The sequence below is a fragment of the Gossypium hirsutum genome, chromosome D02 (assembly GCF_007990345.1).
Source record: "Gossypium hirsutum isolate 1008001.06 chromosome D02, Gossypium_hirsutum_v2.1, whole genome shotgun sequence".
Classification (NCBI taxonomy): Eukaryota; Viridiplantae; Streptophyta; class Magnoliopsida; order Malvales; family Malvaceae; genus Gossypium; species Gossypium hirsutum.
Window position 1 is genome coordinate 68,649,947 of NC_053438.1, and position 25,142 is coordinate 68,675,088.

The 25,142-nt window shown below is 30.5% G+C and overlaps 3 protein-coding genes across 3 annotated transcripts; 1 reads left to right on the top strand and 2 right to left on the bottom strand.

Annotated features, from left to right (window-relative positions):
* Positions 1–298: 298 nt before the first annotated feature.
* LOC107908923 (dynamin-related protein 3A) lies at positions 299–8,903 on the bottom strand. Its single transcript, XM_016836223.2, has 20 exons — positions 8,369–8,903; positions 7,632–7,914; positions 7,509–7,537; positions 7,314–7,415; positions 6,515–6,583; positions 6,369–6,428; positions 5,747–5,860; positions 5,605–5,653; positions 5,383–5,492; positions 4,722–4,814; positions 4,487–4,579; positions 3,736–3,873; positions 3,252–3,365; positions 3,053–3,148; positions 2,893–2,935; positions 2,475–2,623; positions 2,241–2,384; positions 1,631–1,683; positions 1,427–1,526; positions 299–917 (listed from the first exon to the last, which is right to left on the bottom strand). Exons 1-20 carry the CDS (start codon positions 8,735–8,737, stop codon positions 639–641), a joined length of 2,487 nt encoding a protein of 828 aa, XP_016691712.1. The 5' UTR covers positions 8,738–8,903; the 3' UTR covers positions 299–638.
* Positions 8,904–11,320: 2,417 nt separating this feature from the next.
* On the top strand, positions 11,321–12,954 carry LOC107908922 (coiled-coil-helix-coiled-coil-helix domain-containing protein 10, mitochondrial). Its single transcript, XM_016836222.2, has 5 exons — positions 11,321–11,455; positions 11,877–11,939; positions 12,074–12,157; positions 12,264–12,430; positions 12,723–12,954. Exons 1-5 carry the CDS (start codon positions 11,437–11,439, stop codon positions 12,819–12,821), a joined length of 432 nt encoding a protein of 143 aa, XP_016691711.1. The 5' UTR covers positions 11,321–11,436; the 3' UTR covers positions 12,822–12,954.
* A 16-nt stretch (positions 12,955–12,970) lies between these two features.
* Positions 12,971–17,020, bottom strand: LOC107907726 (gamma-glutamyl peptidase 5). Its single transcript, XM_041089152.1, has 4 exons — positions 16,409–17,020; positions 13,613–13,768; positions 13,362–13,529; positions 12,971–13,280 (listed from the first exon to the last, which is right to left on the bottom strand). Exons 1-4 carry the CDS (start codon positions 16,718–16,720, stop codon positions 13,179–13,181), a joined length of 738 nt encoding a protein of 245 aa, XP_040945086.1. The 5' UTR covers positions 16,721–17,020; the 3' UTR covers positions 12,971–13,178.
* Between the last annotated feature and the right edge of the window lie 8,122 nt (positions 17,021–25,142).

Genomic DNA, 25,142 nt, shown 5'->3' on the forward strand with positions numbered 1-25,142 from the left:
GTGTCCAATTAATAATGGGACATAGCCTTTCTCGAGTGAGCTAAAACAAGTACTAAAGGGAGCGACAGATGTATTCAAAATTAATTTATGAGTGCACTGAAATAACAGTTTGCCAGCTATTGATGATTGCTTTTTTTGTTTTTTTTTTCCCCCAAATCATCATAGTCCAAAGTTGGGCAGTAAAATTTTACATTAGTGCTAATAAAATTGGATACAAACATCAATGCTATCATTCTTGATCTGAATACTTTCATACCCAAACTGTAGGGCTGTGTCAACAAATATTGGGGTAATGAGAGACTGCAAAAAGAATACTTACATATAACGTAAAAACTATACTTCCTGAGAAAGAGAAAAAAAGCGAGTTTCTCAGGTCCATTATTCTTTCGGAAGCAATAAACAAATTCAGTTAGAACCCTATATTATGGTAGTAGAACAATAGGAAAACATGTTGAGCAAAAAGCAAACGCATAATTGCCCGACTTACAGGCATCTAGCTTTGAAAATTTAACATCAATCTCCAATACACCGGCTTTTGTTGGAAGAATTCCAAAGAAATAGGGGAGAAAATGAATATAATGCATTTATATGTGATAAAAGAAACGGTATTGACATGCACAATTGCACATTCAAACAGCTTACAGATCAACTGCAGGATAGAGGCCCGGCATGTAACTGCGTCCATTTCCATTTGAACCTGAACTAGCATACAAGTGTGACTGTAGTTCCCCTGAGTGGGATGATTTGCGAGATTTTGTGTGTTTAGGAGAAGCTGCATAGGAGTCATTTGAACCACTACTTGTAGAATACATTGATGATGTCGGCAGCCCGTGGATCTTTGGCAGGCCTGTTAGATCAGAACCCAAACTGTATCCCCTCTCTACTGTTTCAGCTTCCAATGGCAATTCGTCCAATGTCTATTAAAAAGGGTTAAAGACAAAACAGTAAATGTGGCTGCAACTTCCATACGAAATTCATGTTGAGGAAAACCAAAATTTAGTAGAGCATCAGCCATGAAGTAATCAGGTAATGTGTTGATAAGTTGACACACATGTAAACAGGGGTGAAACCAGAAAATCTTTTTGGAGGAACGGAATTAAATTGTATATTTTTATGAGCTAAAATGCAATTTCACAATTTTAGCAACTTATATCTTTATAATTTTTAAAAGACTGAATCAAAATTTTATCACTTTTGGAAGGAGGGGGTCTGATTTTACCTTTTACTAAATTAAATTTTTATAAAACTTAAAAAGTGGAATTTATATTTTAGGGGGGCCAGACCGCTGCCAGACACCCCCCCCCTGCATGTAAACAATAAAAAAGATAGTTTTGGCATGTCTCTTAACGAACAGATGAAAAACTCTCGTGACCATTCTAGAGACTATAATATGTTGAAATGTCGATATGCAGTCAAGAAAACCCACCCTGAATGCCTGTTGGAGAACTCGGAGTGTTTCTCGAGTACGTTTTCTCTTAGAAGCGATCTCATCAGGTTCCTGTAACATTTCTTCAAACAGGTTTTCTCTGTTTTGGGATCATAAAACATACAGGATACTCATCAGTCAACACAGAGCGTGAAAAGGATAAAAAATTAAAATCAAGTCAAATTACACAAAGCTCTACGTCACCTGTAAAGCTTTCTGATAAAGACATTGTGAAGTTCACGTTTTGAGTGGTTGACCTGGATATAGATATTATCGACAGATATTAATACTCATGAAATGCTTTAACTTAACAATGCATCGCAAACTATTGTTAGCAATAAACTACAACATTTTAAGGCTCCAACATAAGAAACATATAGCAACTATAACCTCTTAAAACTCGAGCAAACTTTTGAACGAACTAGCTAGATCCATTCTTTATTTGGACAAGCATACAACCATGTAACTTGAGTCTAGTATGCTATCATTAAAACACATTATCCAATATAAACAGCAAGACTGTTCGGTATGCTTGATATATACTTCTCTCCTGAATAAACTAGTGGAGGAAGGAAATCAACACAATTAGCACCAAATATTGTTTAGATCAAGCCAAAAAGTTGCTAACCTGATATAAAGGAGAAAATAGAAATTAATTTGGCCAGAATAGAAAGATATATACTCTCCTAATTAGAACACCATAAAGCTTTTTGGAATTTTAGTTATCAGGAATTTAAATGAGAACAAGGATAAAATAAGAAAAAAAAAGACAAAAGGAAATGTGATTGGCAAACCTACTCAGTCTAAAACTTACCAAGAAGTGCATAACTGCTTTAGGCACAGAGTCCTCTATATTCTTCCTGACAATATCATAGTATGATCTTAAGAGCAATTTGGTGATAGCAATTTCAATAGCTTCAGTTTCTGAACATTCTGAAGGCCTCAAGAGAGATGGGGGCTGAAAATAATAAAAAGAATCTTGTCAAGATCAAATCAACACATTTTTTAAATTTAACACAAGATCCTTAATGGATTGATCTGTATTCACCTCTTTCAAATGGATCATGGAGAAGGCATGTTCCATGTTTTGAGCGGGTTCGGTATACGGTTTGTTTGTCAAGCTCTCTTTCACAGATGAGCGGTTATCACTGCTACCAAATATTGATGAGATACCCCAAGTTAACCCACTTGTGCTTCCTGATAAAACCAACATATAGAACATCATTTTACATGAAACCAACAAATAGAACATCATTTTACTTTTATGTTGCTTGATATATGACAGTAGGGTCAGAATTATAAACACAAATTCACAAAATACAATCCCCCAGACCCCTTATTTAAGCGAGAGCAAGGGAGAAAACTCTTAATATTTGGCCATCATATCACACAACAATCATAGAAAAAACATTAGACATTAGCACAGCATATTTAACTAATTCATAATGACAGCCTAAAAGTATTACCTGTGGATGGAACTTTCTCAACATCTGCAGCAGGACGGACTACCTGCACAGAGTAAAAAGTTGAAGGTACTTAATAGATGACTAATGATGAGGGAGAAAAAAGATTGGAAAAGGCAGGAAAGAGAGCATATATTGGGCAGCAGAAACCAAAGATTCATGCCTGCTCAGCCGCGATTCCATTAACTTGTCTTCCAATAATAGTCCGAGATTTAGTGCTTTTTTCAGAAGGAGGTGCCTTATCAGGCTCCAAACCATCCTGATTAAGTCAACAAAAAAATATGGAAAGAATGAAAATCGAGAGGAAATAGGAATAAATAAAAGCAATTATTCCAGAGAAATGACCACTGGTAGAGAACTACCTTTGCTTTAGATACAGGCAAATGAACCCTGGAATTCCTTATCTGCTGATTGGCAAGCTCTACAGCCTTGCTCCCACCAATAAAATTTGGGTGGGAAGTATTTATGTAATCCATCTGTAAAATAGAAGGGTGTGTGATTGTGTATCACACAACAAGTGTCTAAGGTTCTCAGAAAAGACCATACGAGTATAACAAGTATTGCACATCAACTTTACCGAGTTCATGATTTATACACACAATTAGGAACAGAAACATAAAATAATAAAAAACTAAATGGGAAAATATTTGGTACACTGGCAGTGGAGTTTTTAGACTCCACAAGTAGGGTCAAGGGATTGACACATGTCCTATAGGGGTATAGTAAAATATAAAAAAAATATTAAGAAAATGACACATGGCAATTTTTTAAGGTTGCTTCTGGAATAAAAAAAGTACACTGCCAGTGTAACAAATACTAACTCAAACTAAATTAGCAAAACCATACCTCCATTTCAATCATATGTCCTATCATTGTCTCAGATGGTTCGAGACCTTCTTGGAGAAAATTTCCAACAACTTGGTCCATATGTTTCCTCAGAACAGGAAATCGCTGCAGTTCATTCATCATACAGCGATGGCTAATCTGGATACAAAACAATTCCATTAGAAAACTTAAGAGTGTGTTTGGTTTTAGAAAATAGAGGTCATTTTCATTTTCATTCTCTTTGAAAATGGAAAACACTAAAGAAAACGTGTTTGATTGAAAAAAACACTACAGAAAACGTGTTTGATTGAAAAATTAAAAATTGATCTTTGGAAAATGAAAGAAATATATACATGTGGGAAATTTAGAGGTAAAAAAGAGAGTCGTTTGCACTAAAGTTCTGCAAAATTGGAAAAGTTGAAACAAGGGTGTTTGAACTTTAAATTTAATTAATGAATTGATCCTAATTTAAATCCATATAAACACAAAATATATTTTCTTTCATTAACTTATAAATATCAGATCCCTTGCCCTAGTTCAAGTCTATATAAACGTAGGAATTTTTTAATTCTTTTTCTCATGTTTCTAATTTAAGAAAATAGATACCATCATATTTTCATTTTTGGAAATAGATTTTAATTTTCATTTAACAAACGTGTTTTTCAAATTTCAAAAATGAGTTGAAATTATTTTTTAAAATGAGAATATATATATAAAAAGAAAAAGAAAATAGAGCTGTGAGACGACATTGATAATCTGGAACATAAATCACCTTTATTAACTCATCATATATGAACCTGGCACATTGAAGACTTGGATCTAGCAAACGTGCTATTTGCCTTCTAACAAGCACTTCAAATGGGACCTATACATCAAAATTGAAGTACAACAATATGCACCAAGTTTAACATAAAAGAATTCCAGGCAACAGTTTGGAAAACAGCAATTCAGATTCCTATAAGAGAAAAAGAATATTCTTAGATAAAATAATTTAACGTAGAACATACTTCAGGTACAAATAGTGCAGATCTAGGACCAGTTGCATTCTGAATAGCAGTTCGAATGTCATCGTCAGTCAAGCCTTCACATGGATCAACCTCCTGTACAAAAATCAGTTAATCGCAAACTCAAAACCAGCATCAGGCAAAAGTATTTACATAAAGGCTCTTGTTCAGAGCCACATCTGAGCAATTCTAGAGTCGCAATGTAAAACTAATGTCTGTGTTTTACATGAAACAGTGCCATGGCAAAAGTTAGAAAGTTCTATTTTATTTCCAGAAAAAAGGGAAGGTGAGAAATTAACATCATGAAACCAGATAACCACTTATATTGATCAGGTTTTGTCATATTTATTTTAAGCATCCTGTCCTTGCAGACAACTTGTGCACAATCACATTGGTGAGTAAAATGCACTCGTCACTAGAAACAACAGAAATATTAATGATAAAAGATAGTAACTAATGACCAACAGCTTGTATAATGATGTCAATATTAATAATTAACTGATGACCAACTTTGTACAATGATGTGACGAACCACCCTGAAGATAAAAGAGATGTATAATAAATGGACCTCTAACACGGAATGGAAAAGAAATGCAGCTTAGCAAAAGATCCCCAGAGTAAAAGGGCATTCAAATATCTAAGGCATAAATATCAGACTACACACCTCTAAGCTCTTAACAAAGATTGATTGGAAAATGTAATGAATCCTTGCTCCACCAGACAGCTCAGACGTAGACATTTCTTCATTTTTCCCCTCAACCATTGATGAGAATGCTGTTTCCAACATAGCATTGATTCATGGTATCATACCAACATAGTGGAATGTAATAATAGGTGATTCAGAATATTAATAAGAAATTTACAGAAAGCCAAACAAAACATTTACCCTCACAGTATTTCGAAAGAATATTCAGTAGAAGAGCTCCCTGACCAGCCTATAGGTACAAAACCATAGTCTTGTCTTAAGAAAATTATTTCAGATGATTTTTGCACAACCAAGTTCATGCTAAATGAACAAATATACATGCCTTTGATTCAGTGATTTCTCCATAGCTTGCATGCTCCTTCGCCACAGAAACCAATGCAGAACTAATGCGTGATTTCAGCCCAGGAAGTATTGCCTTGATATGTTGTACTAAAATCTACACAAGAAATAGCACAAAAAGACTCAGCAAAGCGATAAAAGAAATAAAGAAATCTCCCTAATGCCATGCATGCATGTCTCTTTTTAATGCTCAACAAAGAGGATGCAAATAAGTCCTCAACTAGCATAAACCCTTCAACAAATCTTATGAGCATGCAGGCAACTTGATTCAGGTAAAAGGTACACTGAAAGCAGGAATGTTTGAGATAATATAAATAAGCCTGCATAGTATTGATCTAGGTAGGCTGTAACAATCCAAAGTTCATAATAGGTTCATGTTCTAATCTAGTTGGAAGTTACTCGAGATTTTTTTCCCCACCAAATGTGTAGCATAAACAAGGGAATAAATACACGGACAGGATATGTAAATATTTATATGAAGTGAGGGAAAAGTAGCCGAAGGTTCATAGGCAGCTGAATATTTATAGCTAGAACAAAGCATTGACATGTGAAATTGAGTTATATTCCATAAAGCTTATGAAAACTTCATCTTGCAAATATTTTACCTGGTTCAGCTTCTTTGCCAACTGAGGTACACCACAACGATCAGCTAAACCATTATATACCTAAGTACAAATTAAAAAAAAATAAGCAAATTGACTGGAAACTGTATCAAACCAGGACCAATAGTTAAAGGTTGGTTTAGCCATACTGGACGACTACGGAAGAACTGTTCCTCTGCCACAAGGGCATCCTTGATACTCCGGTTGAGTAAAATATCCTGTTTAGAGAATAAATTAAGAGTGCAATCAAATTATCGGCACACTAGTAAAATAAGATACCTGAGAAGCAGTATATGAATATAAGATCAAAGTAGAGATCATCAAGAAGCAAAACTATGATAATTTTGTGGAGGGAAAGACGTACAAGGGTTTTCTGAGACAGAGAGTTGCCCATAAAAAAGCTTGTGTACATATTTTCAATCGATTCCTGATCTATTGACCAGCCATTTTCAAAATTTTAAATGTCTTTAGTATCTTTTTCTCTAAATCAGCCGTATACTTGGCTTTTTCCCCTTAAAAACATTATAATGATTCTGCTTTGAATTTGATGCCTTTGACTAGTCATCTAGGTTTACCAAATTCAAGCTTTGTCTTGATCTATGCTAAACATACTTCAGGTTGCCTAGAACATAAGTCGAGGATATCACACACCATTAGAAACAAATAGGGAAGTATAGCATATGACAACAAAAGAAAATGACAGGACATGTAAATAATCAGGAAGATCCTACCATCTAAAATGGAAGGAAAAACTAATATATGTTCTAATTCGAGGAAACAATATGATGAAAGACCAAAAAGCCTTTAGAGCATCTTGAAGTAAAGAATACGGCATAAACTTTAGAAAACTCTAGGAATGATAAATCATACACATTAACAATGAACAAAATAAATAATTTATTTAAAAGGAGTAACAGCATCTTCAATTATGTAAGGTTATATAGTTACCTCTTGACTACGATTCACAACACCTATGTAACCAAGTCGAAGGGGAATCACTTTCCCAAGCAGCAGATTACGAGCATCAGTACCTCTGTCCATTATATCCAACTGATTCATAGTCCAAAAGTAATCAGAAACCTAGAACAGCTAATATAGGTCACGTCATTAATTTTAAAAGAGATTTCATATTCAAATGTGCACCTTTGTGATTACACCAATGGTTCTATAACCTGCCCAAAAGAAAATTTGCTAAAGAATTCAATTAAAATATATATTAAACAGCAACTCGAATGCAGAAGTTGGGATTTTGATCATATAATTTACCATCAGGATCAGCATTTCCAGCAATTTGAAGCGCATCAGAATTTGCTAAGTCAGAATTTGCAGGAGTAACAGCTATAATCAGACAGCTTGGCTGTTTAATGTATGACATAATCATTGTTCTTATTCGAGCTTCAATGTCAGAGGGCTGGTCACCCACGGGAACCTTTGTGATTCCAGGCAAATCCACGAGAGTGATATCAAGAACATTTGGCGAGAAAATCTTAAGTCGAATCTGCTTGTCAGAAACACCTTTGTTTCCTCCAGCCTCCCTATCCGTCTCAGCCTGCAATTAATTGAGACTTCAGACATTTTTCATTTTTTAATATTTAAACACACGCGCGTACACACAGACATAAATGCCTTCTTTCTTGATCTCTTAAACTTCAAACCTAATATAACTTACAAGCAAAAAAGGGATATTGCAGAGAACCAAGGGGAGAGAAACCAAGAACATGTAAATTAAGAGGTTGTATTTTCCGCTCACTGTGACTATCCACCTAAAGCCTATGGAAATTGGGTATCTTTCTTCTATAACCCAAAGGATTTTATGTGAAAGCAAAAAATAGCAGAGGCACCTCTAGAAACCAGAAATTTCAAATGTCACCCAATTAAAATGTTTCTCGCTTCAATGTTTTATCTTACAATTCCAATAAACCTTACAAGCAGTTTGAAAAGGGGAAAATGATAATAAAATTGCTAACTTCTGCTCTTCTCAATCATAACAAGCAAGACAGAACCTGAATCTCCCTGCGAATCTCAGAGAAGTCATAGAAGCGCTTGCCAGGCAAGTGAAGAAACTCGCCATATTCTTCCTCAGAACCATCAGGTTTACGCTTGGTCTGGAGAAGCTGAAGGACAAGAGGGCGACGCGTGCATATATCGGAACCACGAGGCAAGAAATCACGGCCAACTAGCGACTCTAGCACACTGGACTTGCCACTGCTCTGGCTTCCAACCACCGCCACCTGCGGCAACTCTATAGTGGACTGGCTACCAAGTTTAGCGAATATGTCTTGTAGCTTGTTCACTAACGGTATAACGGAAGATCCCAATGGCGCCGCAGATGATTGAGGCGGCGTCGATGCTACTGCTGCTTCTTCAGCCATTGATTTAAATGATTAACGGATTGAAAGAAAATACCAGAGATTTAGAGATGAATTTTTTATGAATCTTAGGGTTTTGGATTTTTTTTAGATAGAGATGTTGATTGAAACAAATGAGGGAGAGGGATTGAATATCTGATCAAGGCACAGTGTTTCTTTCTTTTCTTTTTTCTCCTTTTTAAATTACAATATAATTTGCCTTTTATTTTAAATACATATATAAATATAATATTACTCTCTTAATAATTACAGTCTGATTGACAAAAAAAAGGTAATTACCGTCTCAAAAAGTTTAATGTAACTACAGTAGTATGTTTCTTTAGGTGTAATATTACTCTTCTAAAAACAATATGAACATTAAATGTAGGTATAGATGAGCGATTGGATGTGGTGCGAGTCGTTTAGTTTATTTTTTATTTCACATTATAGTATTTAATCTTATCACCACCGCTATTTTCACGCTAAACGCACTGCTCATTTAAACTCACCCTAAAAACATATTTGTTATGACCATAATCACCAGATTTAGGTGAGATAATAATGATCTCTTTTATGTTAATCAGTGGTTGAGTCGATTCTCGTCATAAGTATGGAGTAGTTTTAAATCTCGTGACTAGCATATACCGCTTTAATAGGCCTATCGAACGTGAAGGGTTAATCGTTGGACTTGTCTATGGAATACTTTGGACAATAAAAAAAACATGACCATTGAAGTATCTTTGTTATAGATTAAATTGCATTTTTCATATTTACTCAAAAAAATTACAATTAATATATAAATTCATTATTCCTGTTCAAAATTTCATCTATTTTAATTGTTAAAAACCGACGTGGTTGACAGAATAACAATTACATGTGGCGTGTTATGTGTATCTCATTATAACATATAGGGACGAGTTTTAAACCGTATAAATGGATGAAACTTTTAACAAAATGACTAGTTTACTCTTTGATTTAAGATATAGAGACTAATTCACTATTCTATTAGTAAAAAAGATAAAATACAACCTAATTATTAATACAAAGATACTTTCACTAACATTTTTCTGGCTTCTCATGTTGAAAAGAAATATTGAGGCCTTTTCAGTAAGGTAGGAAGTCAATTCTAATCTATTTTTTTTTATTTTTAATTTATTTATAGTATTAATCAGTTTCAACTGTAACAGTTTGTTTTTACACTATTAAATATATTTCTACTTTTTTTTTGTAAATTAAAAAATATATTTTCTATCCAATATCAGAATAGTTTTTAAATTGATTTCTTTTTCAAAATTACATCTCCCACTGAAACAAAAGAGTCAACGTGGCGTTAATGATGAAAGTCAACTATTATTAACAGAATAAATTGTCAATGTTTTACCTCAACACAAAATGTCACTCTCATCCGCCTATTAGAACATTTTGTTTTAATCTTTTAAGGTTGAGGTTTTGAAATTTCAAGATTAGTTTTATTTAATAAAAATATTATGTATAAGTTTTTAATTTATATTATATTGTATTAAGGCATATTCATAATGTGATGGGATTTTTGTTTAAAAATATATTTACAAAAAAACCGGATAGAAAATAATTAAATTTTAGTTGGGTCCGTAAATTTGAAAATTTGAAGATTATGATATTTTAAATTAAAATGTGCAAAACAAAACAAAATAAAATAATATTCATAGTAAGAAGGATTTTTAGTCATTTTTCAACTATGTTAATGTTTGGTTAAGCTTGAGAATAATTTAGATGTATATTATATATAGTATAGATTTTTTATTTAAAGCTCACTAAAAAAAGGTAAATTATTTTTATTTTTTCCATATATACATATATATTATATATTATTTTCATTTCCATAACTAGGGTTTTGTGATATGTTTGATTAATTATAATTTTACTGTAATTATTATTTAAGTAAAAATAAATAGAAGATTAATGAATATTACATTTACAACACAGTAATAATATGAGTGAAAATTTTATATAGTAATATATCTATTAAAAATTTAAGTTATAACCGATTGATATATAAGTTGTTTTTACGTCAGAGTAAGTAGTTATTTGAATATTAGTTCAGCTATTCAACAAATTCATATACCAAAAAAGAATTAATTGCATAAAGAGTTAGCTACAACAGACATCCTCAAATTATGGTCCTCATTTTAAGTTAGTCCTAAAAATTTAAAATATTTTAATTACATCTAGAAATTATTATTGTTATATCAATCATGTCATTTTATTATTAAAATCGACATGTCAAATTTTATAAAATAGGAATATATTTTAAAATAAAAAATAAAAATAAAAAATTACTAAATAACAAAGCTTCAATAAAAACTTGAAAAATCCAAAATTTAAGATTTTTAAAACATTTATTTTTACAATATTTATTTAAAATTTGCATTCTGAATTATGTCGCATAAGATCTGCTGTGTCATTTAGCAGCTAAATTAAGATTTTAGTAATGAAATAACATAATTGATATAACCTCAATAGTTTGAAGATGTAATTACAATAAATTGAAGTTTGGGGATCAATTTAAAATGAAGGTAAAAATTTAGGGATGTTTAGTGGAATTAACTCTTGCAAAATAATAGCAGTTCCGGGGGCTAGCGAAGCAATAAACAGTTATCGTGTTGCTATTTAAGCCCAAACGGCTAAACCCTCGTTGTAGATAAAATTTGAGGTCGTCGCTGCCCCATTTGACCACATCCAACATGCCTCGCCGAAGCTCTGGTTAGCTTCTCGTATCTTCTTTCAGATCTATTCTTAATCAGAACATTTTATTTGCATATTTTATCTCTAATTTATTTGTATTTAGTTACCCGCATCCTCTTCCACCTGATTTCTAGGGTTATCATTCATTCATTGATTTAGGCTTATGTAGTTATTTGGATTTTTTTTTAGCTTGATATAGAGTAGTTTCTTATCCTTCTCTGCTATTATTACATGTTTGAGCTTGTTATTGGAACGTTTTCATTGTTATACGTGTGAAGTATCTTGAACTTGGAGGTGATGACAGATTATTGATTTGTATGTTAATGTTGTATATGTTATGACTATACCTGTCATTTCCTTTTATTGTTCTTTGTGGAATCTCTTTTCTTTTCCCTTGACTTTTTCTTTTTCCTTCCATTTTGTTGGTACTGTTTTGCAGGAAGATCTGCTTCTCGCCCAGCCCCTCGTCCTGCTCCGGCACGTAGCCCACCGCCTCAACCTGGTAACTAACTTCTTCAGTATGATTTATGTAGCGAACATGATATGGGTTTCATTGATTTGGTTAATTTTAGCATCTGTTGTTTTGGTAAGAGATCGAGCAACATGATTAATTCTACTTAATAATCTGCTCCACAGCTCAACATGCTCCTCCTCCAGCTCCTGCTCAGAGTGGAAGTGGGGGATCCCTTCTTGGAGGCATAGGCTCAACAATAGCTCAGGGTATGTGAATAGATCTTCTCAGATGGTGGACAAATTGCTCTATCTGAATCCTGATTGCTTTGTTATGATTTATTGTTCTGATTTTAGTAATTCTTTTACATTGTAGGCATGGCTTTTGGAACTGGAAGTGCTGTAGCCCACAGGGCTGTCGATGCTGTTATGGGTCCTCGTACTATTCAACATGAAACTGTTGTTTCCGAGGCTGCAGCAGCCCCTGCCAATAGTTTTACCGGCTCTGATGCATGCAGCATACACTCTAAGGCATTCCAAGACGTAAGTGGAAACTTCACTCTCTGTTACTTGGTTACTTGATGGTTTAGTTGTTTGTTAATATGTTGATAAATTTCACATGCCATGGCTGGCTGACCGGAACTTTGAACTGGAAACATGATTATCAAAATTCTAGCAGTTTTGTTGTGTTCTCTTTACAGTTAGCCTACTGCCTTTACTTGTTAAATCAGGGTTTTGGTACCTATTCACTTTGTTAGTATGGATGATACAAAATTCTCTCGGTATGCCTAGCGACACTAATGCACTGATATTTTATTGTTTGCGTTTCTTGTAGTGCCTGAATAGCTATGGGAACGAAATCAGCAAGTGTCAGTTCTACATGGATATGTTGTCAGAGTGCAGGAAGAACTCTGGATCAATGTTGGGTGCCTAAATTTATGCCTCATTTGTTGCTTCTACAATGCAATGTCAGCTTTGGCCTTCACTTCTGTTTCTCTTTTATTGATGATGATGATGAAGCTGAACTCCCTTCAATGATTCAATAATATTTATCTTTACTGGCTGAACCTTGATATTGTTAAAAAAAAAAACCTGGAAATTTTATTAAACCTGGAGAACACAAGTTCCAAACTACGCACAGCTATTTCATTGTTTTGTTGTCTTAGCATATAATAATAAATCTGTGCTATCACAACCTCCCTAAACTTCCATCTTAACTCTTAAAAAACCTTCTTCTCAAAAATGGGTTCCTATTTACGATCCATTTTTTTGAAAATTTTCATAAGTTCGATCATAATCTACCCTTGAGGAAACTGGTGCACAATTTCTTCCATGCATCCTTATCAGGCTCTACTTTCCCCAGATTTGCTTTCAGCTCATCAGCATATGAATCCTGCATTTCATTATAATGTCAATATGTGTTATAACTAAATCATCAAGGGGCTTGAAACAGATCAAATGGTAGATATAATACTTCGATAAAGCTGAGCTGCATCAGACGGTCAATCAGGTGAAGAAGAATGTCTTTGGTGTATTCAGGGTGGCCTTGTATGCCCATCATATGATCCCCATACCTAAACATCTCGACACCAGTTTTTTCGGACCATGCTATCACCTCTGCCTCTGGTGGAAGTTCTCGAACCTATAAGCATATTAAAGAAAGATTGTTTAACGACACGAAATGTAAAAATGGTTTGATCATTTACCGAGCTAACCAATCAAAACCTCATCTTGGTGGCACTCAATCACCGAAAGAGTGGTCGGAATATTCAGAGATGAGAAGAGTGTAGATGTAGACGATGACAAATGAATGGCTGTCACTCCAATATCCCACCCTGAGATGGCTCGCCCTGTTTTTCCTCCCAGTGCTCGACTGAGAATCTGATTAAAATAACAACAAATTACTTTTTTATGGCATAAGCACGGAGCAAAAGGATACCAAATTCCATGACCCGACAAAAAAAATAACACAATGAGGTGTCAAACACGTTTTATGCATAAACTAAAACTTATCTTGTCGACAATTTTCTTGGGCTGTGCATATTTTAATAGGGAACGTATTTATCCCAACATATTATTGTGAAGTTTTAAAACATATAAAAAAAGTTATAATGGTTTTGATTGAGAGTACGTACATTCTAGAAATTATACAGAAACGTAAGATTAAGCTATTATGCATCTAGTGGAAAGCATATCCAATTCCCAATAAAAAAAATCCAAAAATCCCACACTTTCATCTCAGCCATGTGTTAGGCAAACACCAATATTTTTATTTCAGTTTTAATTTATCAAATGTTTTGATACTATAGAAATAATTTAGAAAATAAGAATTATTTAAAAGAACAGTTTCCTTTTCCCCCCTAAAGTTTTAGATTTTCTAAAGATAAATTGAAATCTATTTTATTTATAAAGCTAAAGATAAATTTGAAAGGAAAAAGAAGGTTGTCAGTCATCTTCCCCTCCCTAAAGAGTCAATTTATTATCAACTAATATATTACAATAAAACACAAATTCATCGACTTGAATGGTAAGAATTTCTATGTAATATACTAAAGAGCAAATTACACGCTAACCAAAAGGAAAAAGAAACACGTACTACGTGTAAATAATGGCTCATATCATACCAGAATGAAGTGCATGTTCAAAACACTTTCCCACCACCTAAACTTGGGCCCTTTGTGAATATTAGAATCCAACCATATTGACAATAACATTTTGTACACGTGAAATAATTCTAATAATTTTTGCACACCTAACCATTTCCATTTCAAAATTATTAAAAGAAAGATGATAAAATCTTAATTCGATTGATATGTGTATTATTGTCAATGCAAGAAGACGTGGGTTCAATTGCGCTGAAACGCATTATCCTCCCATTTATGAGTTGGGAAGAGTTTATAGAGAATTGTAAGCATGGGGTCAAAAAGAATAGATATGATCAAAACTTATGAAATTGTTAAGAAGAACATTTAAAAAAAGCAATGCTGAAGATTTATTATTTCACATTTTTTCAAAATTTAAAAATCTAATTATATATAGATAATAAACTAAATTATAAAATGCTGGATAAAAATTGATACGGTGGATAAGGAAAAAGTCAGAATGGCAACATTTAATTATATATTATTATAAAAGTTAAAATGTAATTTTATTATTTTAATAGTTTATAAATTTTTTAAAATTTTATTATTTTGGAATCAAATAAAAATTGAGCCCCTGCCAAGAGGTTGGCACCACCCTAAATGCTGACGCTTACATTAATATTTTCTTTGATTGAATGGAAGCGAGTATTTTTAAAAGAAATTTAAAAAAAAATTATTGTGGAATACAAAATTCAAACAAATTGTAAATAAAAATTATATATTTTTATTATATTTACTTTTAAATTTTGATTTAATAATCATTCATCTACTCATTTAAATTTTAAAGTTATTTTTTACAAAAATTTTAATTTTTTCTCTAAATTTAATTAAAATAATTAGTCTATTATCTATTTACATTATTTTCAATATTATACAAAAAATTGAATATATTGTAAAAAACCATTATTAGTTTGTTGAAGGGTTACTAACTTATTATCCAAATTGGTTATCTAATATTTAAAATTTTCAAAGTATGCATTTGCAATAAAATACCAAAAAAATCAAGTTTTTGTAATTGAACATATAATTTTATTTTATTATCAATAGTTTATTTTAGGAAAAGTGTAACAATTCATTTATATCTTTTTTCCAAATTCCATTACTTTCATTATTTGTATTTTAATCAAGACATTATTTTTTTAATTGATTTAACTAATTATTTTTATATTCTTAATTATTTTCTTTAGTATTTTAGATATTTTATATCAAAATTACTAATTCAAGTCTTAAAAAATTTTATAACTATTTTTTCATTTTATTTTTTTAAACTAAGATTGTATTTTAATTATGACAACATAATACGGTTTTTAAAATTTGTGAAGTTGAATTTTAAGATAATATATTTTATTTTCATTTAAAAATTATTTTAGTAAAATATTTTAATTTTTTTATAATTTTAAAATTTTAAAATTATGAAAATATATTTTAATATTTTAGTTATTTATTAAAATTATACTCTAAATAGATTAATTCAAATTTATAGTATTTCTTAAAGCGGAGCAATCTGCAACTGTTTTGTGACTCAGTTCAGAGAGCGACAGTTGATGGACCACCCTTTTTTGACGAGTCGACTCGAAGCCCGAGGGATCACAATCCTAAAACTGAGTTGAAACACGTTTTTTCAAATACTTGGATAGCTCAGGGCTTTCCATGTATATTAATTTCAGTAATCGGAACTGACAAAAGGAAACTAGTTTGTTTTTATTTTTTTTACCCCTAATATTAATGAGGATTTGAGTTCATTTTCCGGCTAAGATATTCTCAGAAAAATCCCAAAAGCGAAGGTTCCAGTTTGAAATGTTCAACAGAAATTTTTAACAAACAATCGAATGCTGTAAAAGAAAATTCACGAATTCAAAGGAAATGAAAAAAAAAATACCTGATGACCGAAGCAAATCCCGAGAACTTTTTTGTTCATGGAATCCAATTTTTTCAAAAGAGCAATCAATTTGCAGATCCAAACATCGTTCCCATGCGCATCATTGCAACTCCCGGTTATAACGAAGCCGTCAAAGTTCGCGATCTCATCATCGTCAGGGAACTCGCCATTGGCCACCTTAAAAACTTCCCACGCCTCGCCGTCCTCCGCTAGCATTTCGACGAACACCCCGTAATATCCTCCGTACCTCTTCTTAACATAATCGGAATCCTCCGCACACAGAAGCACAGCAAATCTCTTCCCATCCCCCATAATAATAATAATTTCAAATCCTTAAAACAAGAACTATCTCCCCCTCTCTTTCTCTTTATAAATATAGATGTGTTGAAGGCTAAAGCTTGAATGTTTAGAGAGAGAAAGAGAGTGAAAGAGATAAAAAAAAGTTCTCTCTCTATGATTTGCAGAGTGAGAGAGATTTTGCTGTTCCTCTTGGTGTGTTGTTTTAGGAATGTTAAAGATTTTTGAGCGTTTATTATGGTGAGGATTAGGTAACCTCAATTAAAACTATGGCCTTAGCAGATATGCTTTGCCCAATTTGCCCTTCTCCTTCACAGCTGGCTTACCGAATTAGATGGTTTTATAGTCATTGACAATTATTGTTTTTATATTTATATAATTTTGATATATTAAAATCCATATTTTATATAGACTTAATACAAATATGAATCTGACTTTTTTTATGTGGTATTTGTATTATTTTTTAGTCTAATGTGATGACAAAAATATATTTTTTTAATATTTGGAGCTAACGATATTAATTTTTTTAGTGTTTAATTTTAGGATTTAAAATTGATTTAATGAAAATTTTTAATTAACTAATAAGATTAGTAATTAAATTTTACCAAATTTATTTTAAAACCAAATTTATTTGATAAACTAAATGTAAAATTAAATAAATTTACAATTAACATTACTTTTATTCCATTAAAAATCATGAAAAATTCAAACATAATAATATTAGCAATTAACTTTCATCAAATTAACCCTAAAACCCAAATTAAACAAAAAAAATTAACCCTTTTACCTTCAAATACCAAAATAAAATAATTTTTGTCAAATACATGTACCACATTAGAAAAAAAATATCAAACTCGAGTACCAAATAATATATTTAAGCCTTTTATATATTAACATATTAATATTTTTTATATATATTCATTTATATATGTTGGGTTAAAATTTGCTATTACTCTTGTAGGAAGCATAACTTGTAGATTTAATCATTGATTCTTAATTTAATTATTTTTAATTTTTATATTTTTTAAAATTTTGAAAATTCAATCTTTATCTCAATCGTTACTTGTTAAATCTATCAACTAAAATAATGTAGTTTCTTTTTTGTGATTTTATGTGAATATCACAAATTGACACGATATTATATATGTGATAATAAAATATTTGAATCGTAAATTCAAATTTTAAAAATATATCAATTCATTTTTTTGGTGAATTATAATAATAGAGTAAAGTCCGAACAACAAAGGCGACTAGCGCAACTTAAATCAAGAACACACTTGAGACAGTAAACACCCTTAACCATCAGACCATCGTATGAAGACCAACTATATTCATCTTTTATTATATTATTGGATAAAGATATATTTCTACGGGCTAGTTTGGCAATGCTTTTGAAAAGTGCTTTTGAAAAGTTTAATTTAAAATTTTAGTGTTTATCGTTGCTATCAAAAAGTGCTTTTGAGAAATAAAATGTTCAAGACATGTTATTATCAAGTAACAAATATGCATTTAAATAATATTTAAATTAGTTAATATTATTATACTTTAGTAAGAATATAAAAATTTATTATAACTTATTGTTAATATTTTAATATATGAAATATAAATTTTAAATATTTTTAAGCAATAAATATTAATTATTTATAAAATTTAATTAGAATATATAAATTATATTTTAAATATTTAAATATTTGTAATTAGTATTTTAAAAAAATATTTTTTTATTTTTAATTAATGATTTTAACACATTTGTAATTAAGCACCAAGAAAAAAAAAGAAAGTACTATGTTATTGGATGGGTGAAAAAGTAATTAAGCACCAAAAGTGCTTTTGGGAGAGAAAAAATATTTCTGAAAAGTTAAAAATTTCAGCCAAAAGCAACTTATTCTGTACAGCTCTTCTTCTAAAAGTATTTTTTAAGTCAAAAGTAATTTTTTAAGCATGAAGAATAGGCCCTACATTTCTGTCAGAAAAAAAAATGTTTATATATAGTAAACCTGATAAAGTGACATTAAGATAATTATCAATTTGGATCTTAAAAATTATTGTTAAGGGTATAGATATTAAAATACTAGATTCTCAAATAAAAAGTCTATTAAAAATATCAATAGATAATTAAGCAAATAAAGTTTAATTGCAACTAATTAATACTATCTATACTATTAATAAAATCTATGATTAAATTAGTGTTAAAATTAATTGAGTATCAACTCGATTAGAACATTAAGGATATGTTCTTCCATAATTAGAATGAGTCATATTATTTGAAGATATTTTAATATTTTCATTTTAATAAAAATCAAGAAATCAGGTATAAACTTAGTTAAAAATTACGGATATATCCTTCCATAATAAAAATGAGTCATATAATTCGAGGATATTTTAATCTTTTCATTTTAATAAAAACCAAGAAAAATATGCATATAATAAGATTTAAACTCGTGCCAATTTGATTAGTAAAATCTTAAATTACCACTCAACTTAAAGTTTAATTTGATGTTTTTAACACATTTTTTTAATATATGCATGATTTATTATTTCTACATGTTGTATATCTAATTTTTTATCTTGATGCCGTACATATTTTATGTTTTATTATGATTAACATACGTTTCATTGTTTATTATATAAAAATACATATTTTTTAAATTTATAATTTTTTTACTTGTGATAAAATTTCTATTATATATAATATATTTTCATTAAAGGGATTGATTTTACTTACCGGACTTTTGGGATATATTAAACATTTGTTTCAGTAAATATAATTACGCTACATTTTAAAGGATCGCGCTTTTAGTAACCTTTTTTCTGCTTTAATTGATTGATTTATTTATTGTACCTTCAGCTTCATGTATTGATTTTGGTACTTATTTATTGAATTAAAGAGGTTGAATCCTGAACTTATTAAGTCTTAGTGAGTTAGAAAAAATAATATACGTTAGCATTTAAACAGGGTTTGCCATGGACAGTTTGAACTTGATAATAGTTCTTTTGATAGGTAAGTGGATCTCTTTATATATTGATGGAGCTGTTAAGTTGAATGTAGGGTGGGTCGCAATTGGATAGAGGCGATATATAAGTAAAATTGGAACGAATCATTAGATACAATTGATATTTGAGATTTTACTTTATTTTCGATGCAAAACTCTAAGGAATTTTGGATGGTTTGACTCTTGTCCAAAGAAATAGACATAATAATCTTTTGATCCATACAGATACTAGATAGTTTAGAGGTTGTCAAAGCTCTTCAATATACTCATTTATCTTATTTAACTTCAGCTTTGATTAGAATGATCCACATGATTTTACAGATCATAGATCAATAGAAATTCAAGCACATTTCAAGAGAGAGAAATTAAGTTGTTAATCGATTTGTCAAGATGGCTTCGGAGAGGAGTTTAATTACGCAAGTGTTTGAAGACATCCCAAAGGAGCTATCAGTTGTTATTGAGATTGACAAAGCAACAAATTTTCTGATTATGATAGTTTAATATAATTTGATTGTGGTTTTTATTCAAGTTGAAAGTGCTATCAATCTTTTGCTGTGGTGCTTGATTATAATTTAAAATTTAATCTTAAAAAGTTAAAAAATAAATAATCTTACCTTTTTAATTTAAATACGATAATTCAATTATTAATATCATTAAATATTTTTTATTAAAAAATTAATTTGATATATTTATTTTTCATCAATCATATGTCATATTATAAGAAAAATAATCTGATAAAATTAGAAAGTTTGATAAAAACATTAAATGTTTTAATTATTGGATTAAGAGTTTTAAAATTTTTTTTGAATGAACGGTAAATTTTATTAATCCAAGAAAACAGTTAAACTGTTACAAAGAATAAAAAATATTGTACAGTAACTTTAAGCTATATAAACAAATTAACCAATAATACTCCAAGAACCACGAAGTGAAGCATTAATAGGATAAGTTCTATTGATTGGTCTTCTTTTTAAACGAGCCCACACAATCTCTTTAATTTGCACCAAGACAGCATCTTCAGTCAAGAAAGATGCACCAAAATACCTATTGCTCCTCTGACTCCATATCACATACAAATATGTAATCCAAATAAGCTTGAGTACAACAACAAGCAAGGACTTTCCTTCTAAGTTTCAATATCGCTCAAGTTAACTCTTGCCTTCAAGTTTCCACGATCCTATATAAATAGAGCAAAAGCGCAAAACTGACTGTCACACCTTTCTTGAAAAACTACACTTAAAGAAAATGTAAGATTAAAAGTTTTAAATTGAAAAACTATAAGGAAATATATTTTTTAATTTGTTAAGCATAGATGGAAGCACATTAACAACATATTTTAACTAATTAAAAATTGTGATTCATTACCCATATGCTTTATATTTATATTATCACTTTGGTCATTATCAAAAAATTTATTTGATACATTGTGGAGTTTTTTAGTTTGACAAATAAATGAGTAATTTGTGTCAACTTTGATTTAACTTTTAAAATTTTAATATTATACAATGACACAAGGCAACATAGTAAAAAAATCCATATACAAAATAATAATATTTTAATTTAATATATAATATTTAGGAAATTTTTTATAATTGTCAATGAAAAATATCATTTTAATAGTTTTGAAACTATAAATTAATGTAATGGTAAAATTTTATTTTTAACTTTTCTAAATAATAAAATTTTAGTATTCTAAATTTGTATAATAAATTTAGGGTTAGTATTTAATACACTGGTGGTGTATTTTTATTATTCCATAAGCAATTTTAGAAAATTGCCACATATCTCTCTCTTTTCTTTTAATATTTATTTTACCTTAACATTTGTTAACCTCTTGACTCTGTTTATGGAATTTAAAAATATCATTAATAGTATTCCTTATAAAATTAATGTATATTTTTACTTTCATATTTTAATTGATTTTTTTAATTTTCTCTCCATATATGTTAATATGACATTTTAAATTAATTAATAATTTATATTTGTTTGATTTATTAAAAACCTCGACTTTTTTTGTAATAAAAATTGAGATTGAATTATATATATTTGAAATAAAAAAAGAATATAAATCTACTCTTTGTTTTTTTGCTATTAATATATACTATACTCTAGTATTTGAAGAAATCTACTTAACACTCAAGAAATTGAAAGAGGTAAAGTCCAAAACCCTTACCTGCCTTTTAGAATCGCCCTCGGGTAAGCCTAATTGCTAATTGCCTAATTGGTTAGCCTTTTTATAGTTGGATTTTTTTTTGTTTGACTTTAATTACATGCAGGCAGGCAGGCGGGCAATCGTCATGATGGCTCAGCCAATACGAAGACTTTTTGCTCTGTCTTATAAAATAAACAAGCTGATAACCTAAAACAAAACATCAATTATAATATTATAAGCTAATCATCCAGTGGTTTCAGTGGTTTCAGTGGTGTGAAATTACTAGAAACTTGTTTAATGTTAGACTTGCCAGCTGCAAGTCAATGGAATTTATGATTTCTTTATCACCAGGTCGATCGACATTGACAATTTAATGAATTAATTAAGTTGTTAATTGAATAAGTTGATTATATGGAGTTTGTTATCTTGGCCAAAAAAAGTGTGGGTTTTAATTTCTTTATTCAATTCTTTTGTAGGGTGTTAGGGCCTTAGGGGGTGAGAAGAGGGAATTTTGGCTAAGTAATGATCTTTCAAAGAGTCCAACAGCACTCCTTAATCATCAATTTTTTTTTCAGTCCATTATTTTTCCTTGAATTACGGTGATTATTGACTGTTAATCCCGTTGAAAGTAGGGACGATCAAAATTCAATTTGATTCAAAAAAATATTTTTTTTCAAATTTTGAGTTAATCGAATCGAGTTATTTGAGTCAACTTGAATAAGAAATTTCAGATTTCGAGTTCAAGTCGAGTTAAATTTTTAAAATTTGAATAACTCGAATAACAGATTAGTATAAATATTGTTTTGGCCCCTATTAATTTTGAAAATGAGCAAATTGGTCTCTCTTAACAAAAATTACAAAAAATATCAAAGTAATTTTCAAATTTTGAAAATAATTTTTAAAATTCAAAATATTTATAGAAATTCTAAATTTTACATTTTAAAAAATTTATAGGATCTAAGGATCGAGTTTGGAATTTGATAACCGTAATTTGAATTTTGTAATAAAATTTTTAAAACTTTAAATTTTGAAAACTTAAAAATTTGGAGAAACTTTAAAACTTTGATTTCTGAAATGGGTATTTCTGAGTCTTGTTTTTCATTTTGAATCTAATAGCCTTTTATAGAGGTCTATCATTTCTTTACATCATTTGAACTGGGAAATTTTCCCTTTCATCATTACATATTTGAGACTTTGATTAAAACTTTTTAGAGAATATATTCTCTGATTACAAAATACAAATTATAGAGAATATTTACTATTCATGCATCTTTTCTTGCAGGGAATATTTACTGTTTTCTTCAGGGAATATTTCCTATTCACTTGTCTTTTCTTGCACCATTTTTTCTTGGTCCTGGTGATGGTAACTGAAGTGGTATCATCTGTAAGATCCACCGTCTTGATTGAGGATGCTGAAGATTTCTCATCTTTGGATTCGAAATCCAATGACCTGAGCATTTCAGCCATGAGTTTTTTGTATTCCTTTTTGGTCTTGGCTTGAGCTAACATCGCACTAGCTGTCGACTTTGCTTGAAGGAATTTTGCTGTGGTTAGATCCGATGCTGCGGACTTGCATAATCTTGGATTCTTATTGAAAAAATTATCCAAATATTTTGAATCATATTTTTCATCATTAAATTTGTCCCACCATTTAGTCATGGAGTTCCGAACTAGTAATGGAATTCCAGTATATTGATCTTGCTCATAAGAATAATTTCATGAAACAATCTAAGAAATGCACAGTTTTGAGAAAAAAATGGATTATCCTCTAAATGTGCTTTTGGTCTGGTTTAGGCTGAAATTTGTCAAAAAATTTGGGCCATAAGTTTTAAATTTTTTCTAGTAGTATCTCAAAGGATGACGGTCCATACCAATTCCACCATTCTTGGAACCAGTTTGGGAATTTGAATTGGGTACCGTATTTGAAATATATGAGCCAATAATATCTTATGTGTTGGTTGTTCATTAAGAAGGCATTGTACCATGCCATTTGGTAATCCCAATATGTAAAATATGGGTAGTGGTCTATTTTGGTGGTAAATTTGGCTGGAAATTTCTTTGGAGAACTTGGGTTTTCACTCCAATCTCTTGGTCAAAGAATTTTTAGTATTTGGGATGTTGAATGGGTAATAAAATTTAGATCTTTTGGGTCTGTGTAATGTTTGAACAATACTAATCCAGTTTGAACCAGTATGTTTTCATAATATTGTTAAGGTTTTAGAGAATCCAATGGTTTGAAATGCCATCCATTGAAAAGTTCTTTTACAAGTATAGGTGGAGGTTTTTCTAAAAATTCTTCCTCCATAACAAGAATTTTTTCAAAATATTTGTTTGGAAAATATTGTAAAGATTTTTGTGTAGCAGTTTGTGAAGACACTACTATCTCTTTTGGAAAAACATCTTGGAGAGAAGCCTGTTTTAAAACATTTTTAAGAGATTTTGGTTTGTGTAAAACAATCTCTTTATTTTTTGAAATCTTTGCTGCTTCAGCAGCAATTTGTTTGAGAGGAGTTTCCTCTTTCATTTGTGAAAAGGCCAATGCTACTTCTGGGGATTGAGAAAGGGACTTAATCCATTTTTTGATTTGAGAACTAATTTCATTTGGATCTTGTGCATCTTGAATTATTGTATTTTTGGAGGATTTTGATGATGATGATGATTTCTCATTTTCTTCTTCATGGCAAATTTCATACCATGACTTAATTGGTTTTGAGGGAATTTGGGTTTTGGATGACTCTCCTATTTTCCCTTTTCCTTTGTCTCGGAGTTTGGGTGTCATTTTTGAATAAACTCTCTGGTGAGAAAATCAGGCAAAGAATTAGTTTCTCCTTTGATGTATTCAATATCAAAATTAAATATGCTCAAAATTGCCTGCCATCTTGCAAAAATCTATTTTGAGGCAATAATTTGAACATCTTTTTATAAAATTTCTTTTGCTAATTTGCAATCGATTCGTAAAAGAAATTTTTTATTTAATAAATTACTTTGGAATTTTCTAATGCACAAAACAATTGATAAAATTTCTTTTTTAATAGTTCTAATAAGTTTGCTGAGTAGGATTCCAGTGTTTGGAAGTAAACTGGACTATTTGCTCTTTTCCTCCTTTAACTTGTTTTAGGATCCCACCGTATCCTGTTTTAGAAGCATCTGTTTCTACAATCTTGGGGCATTTGGGTCGGCTAAATATAAATAAGGAAGCTTAGTGATTTGTTTTTTGATTTGGGTGATAATATTGGTGTGGTTATTTGTCCAAGGTTGTGGATTCTTTTTGAGCCTATCATATAACGGTTTA

Excerpts from the sequence above, each read along its gene's own strand:
- LOC107907726 (XM_041089152.1), bottom strand. The coding sequence starts at position 16,720 with ATGGGGGATGGGAAGAGATTTGCTGTGCTTCTGTGTGCGGAGGATTCC. Across the intron at positions 13,530-13,612 it reads TTGAGTGCCACCAAGATGAG|GTTCGAGAACTTCCACCAGA; the intron begins GTTTTGATTGGT and ends ATATGCTTATAG. Across the intron at positions 13,281-13,361 it reads TGCAGCTCAGCTTTATCGAA|GATTCATATGCTGATGAGCT; the intron begins GTATTATATCTA and ends AATGAAATGCAG.
- LOC107908923 (XM_016836223.2), bottom strand. The coding sequence starts at position 8,737 with ATGGCTGAAGAAGCAGCAGTAGCATCGACGCCGCCTCAATCATCTGCG. Across the intron at positions 7,915-8,368 it reads AGATTCGCAGGGAGATTCAG|GCTGAGACGGATAGGGAGGC; the intron begins GTTCTGTCTTGC and ends AATTAATTGCAG. Across the intron at positions 3,149-3,251 it reads TGCCTGTATCTAAAGCAAAG|GATGGTTTGGAGCCTGATAA; the intron begins GTAGTTCTCTAC and ends TGACTTAATCAG.
- LOC107908922 (XM_016836222.2), top strand. Across the intron at positions 11,940-12,073 it reads TAGCCCACCGCCTCAACCTG|CTCAACATGCTCCTCCTCCA; the intron begins GTAACTAACTTC and ends TCTGCTCCACAG. Across the intron at positions 12,431-12,722 it reads ACTCTAAGGCATTCCAAGAC|TGCCTGAATAGCTATGGGAA; the intron begins GTAAGTGGAAAC and ends CGTTTCTTGTAG.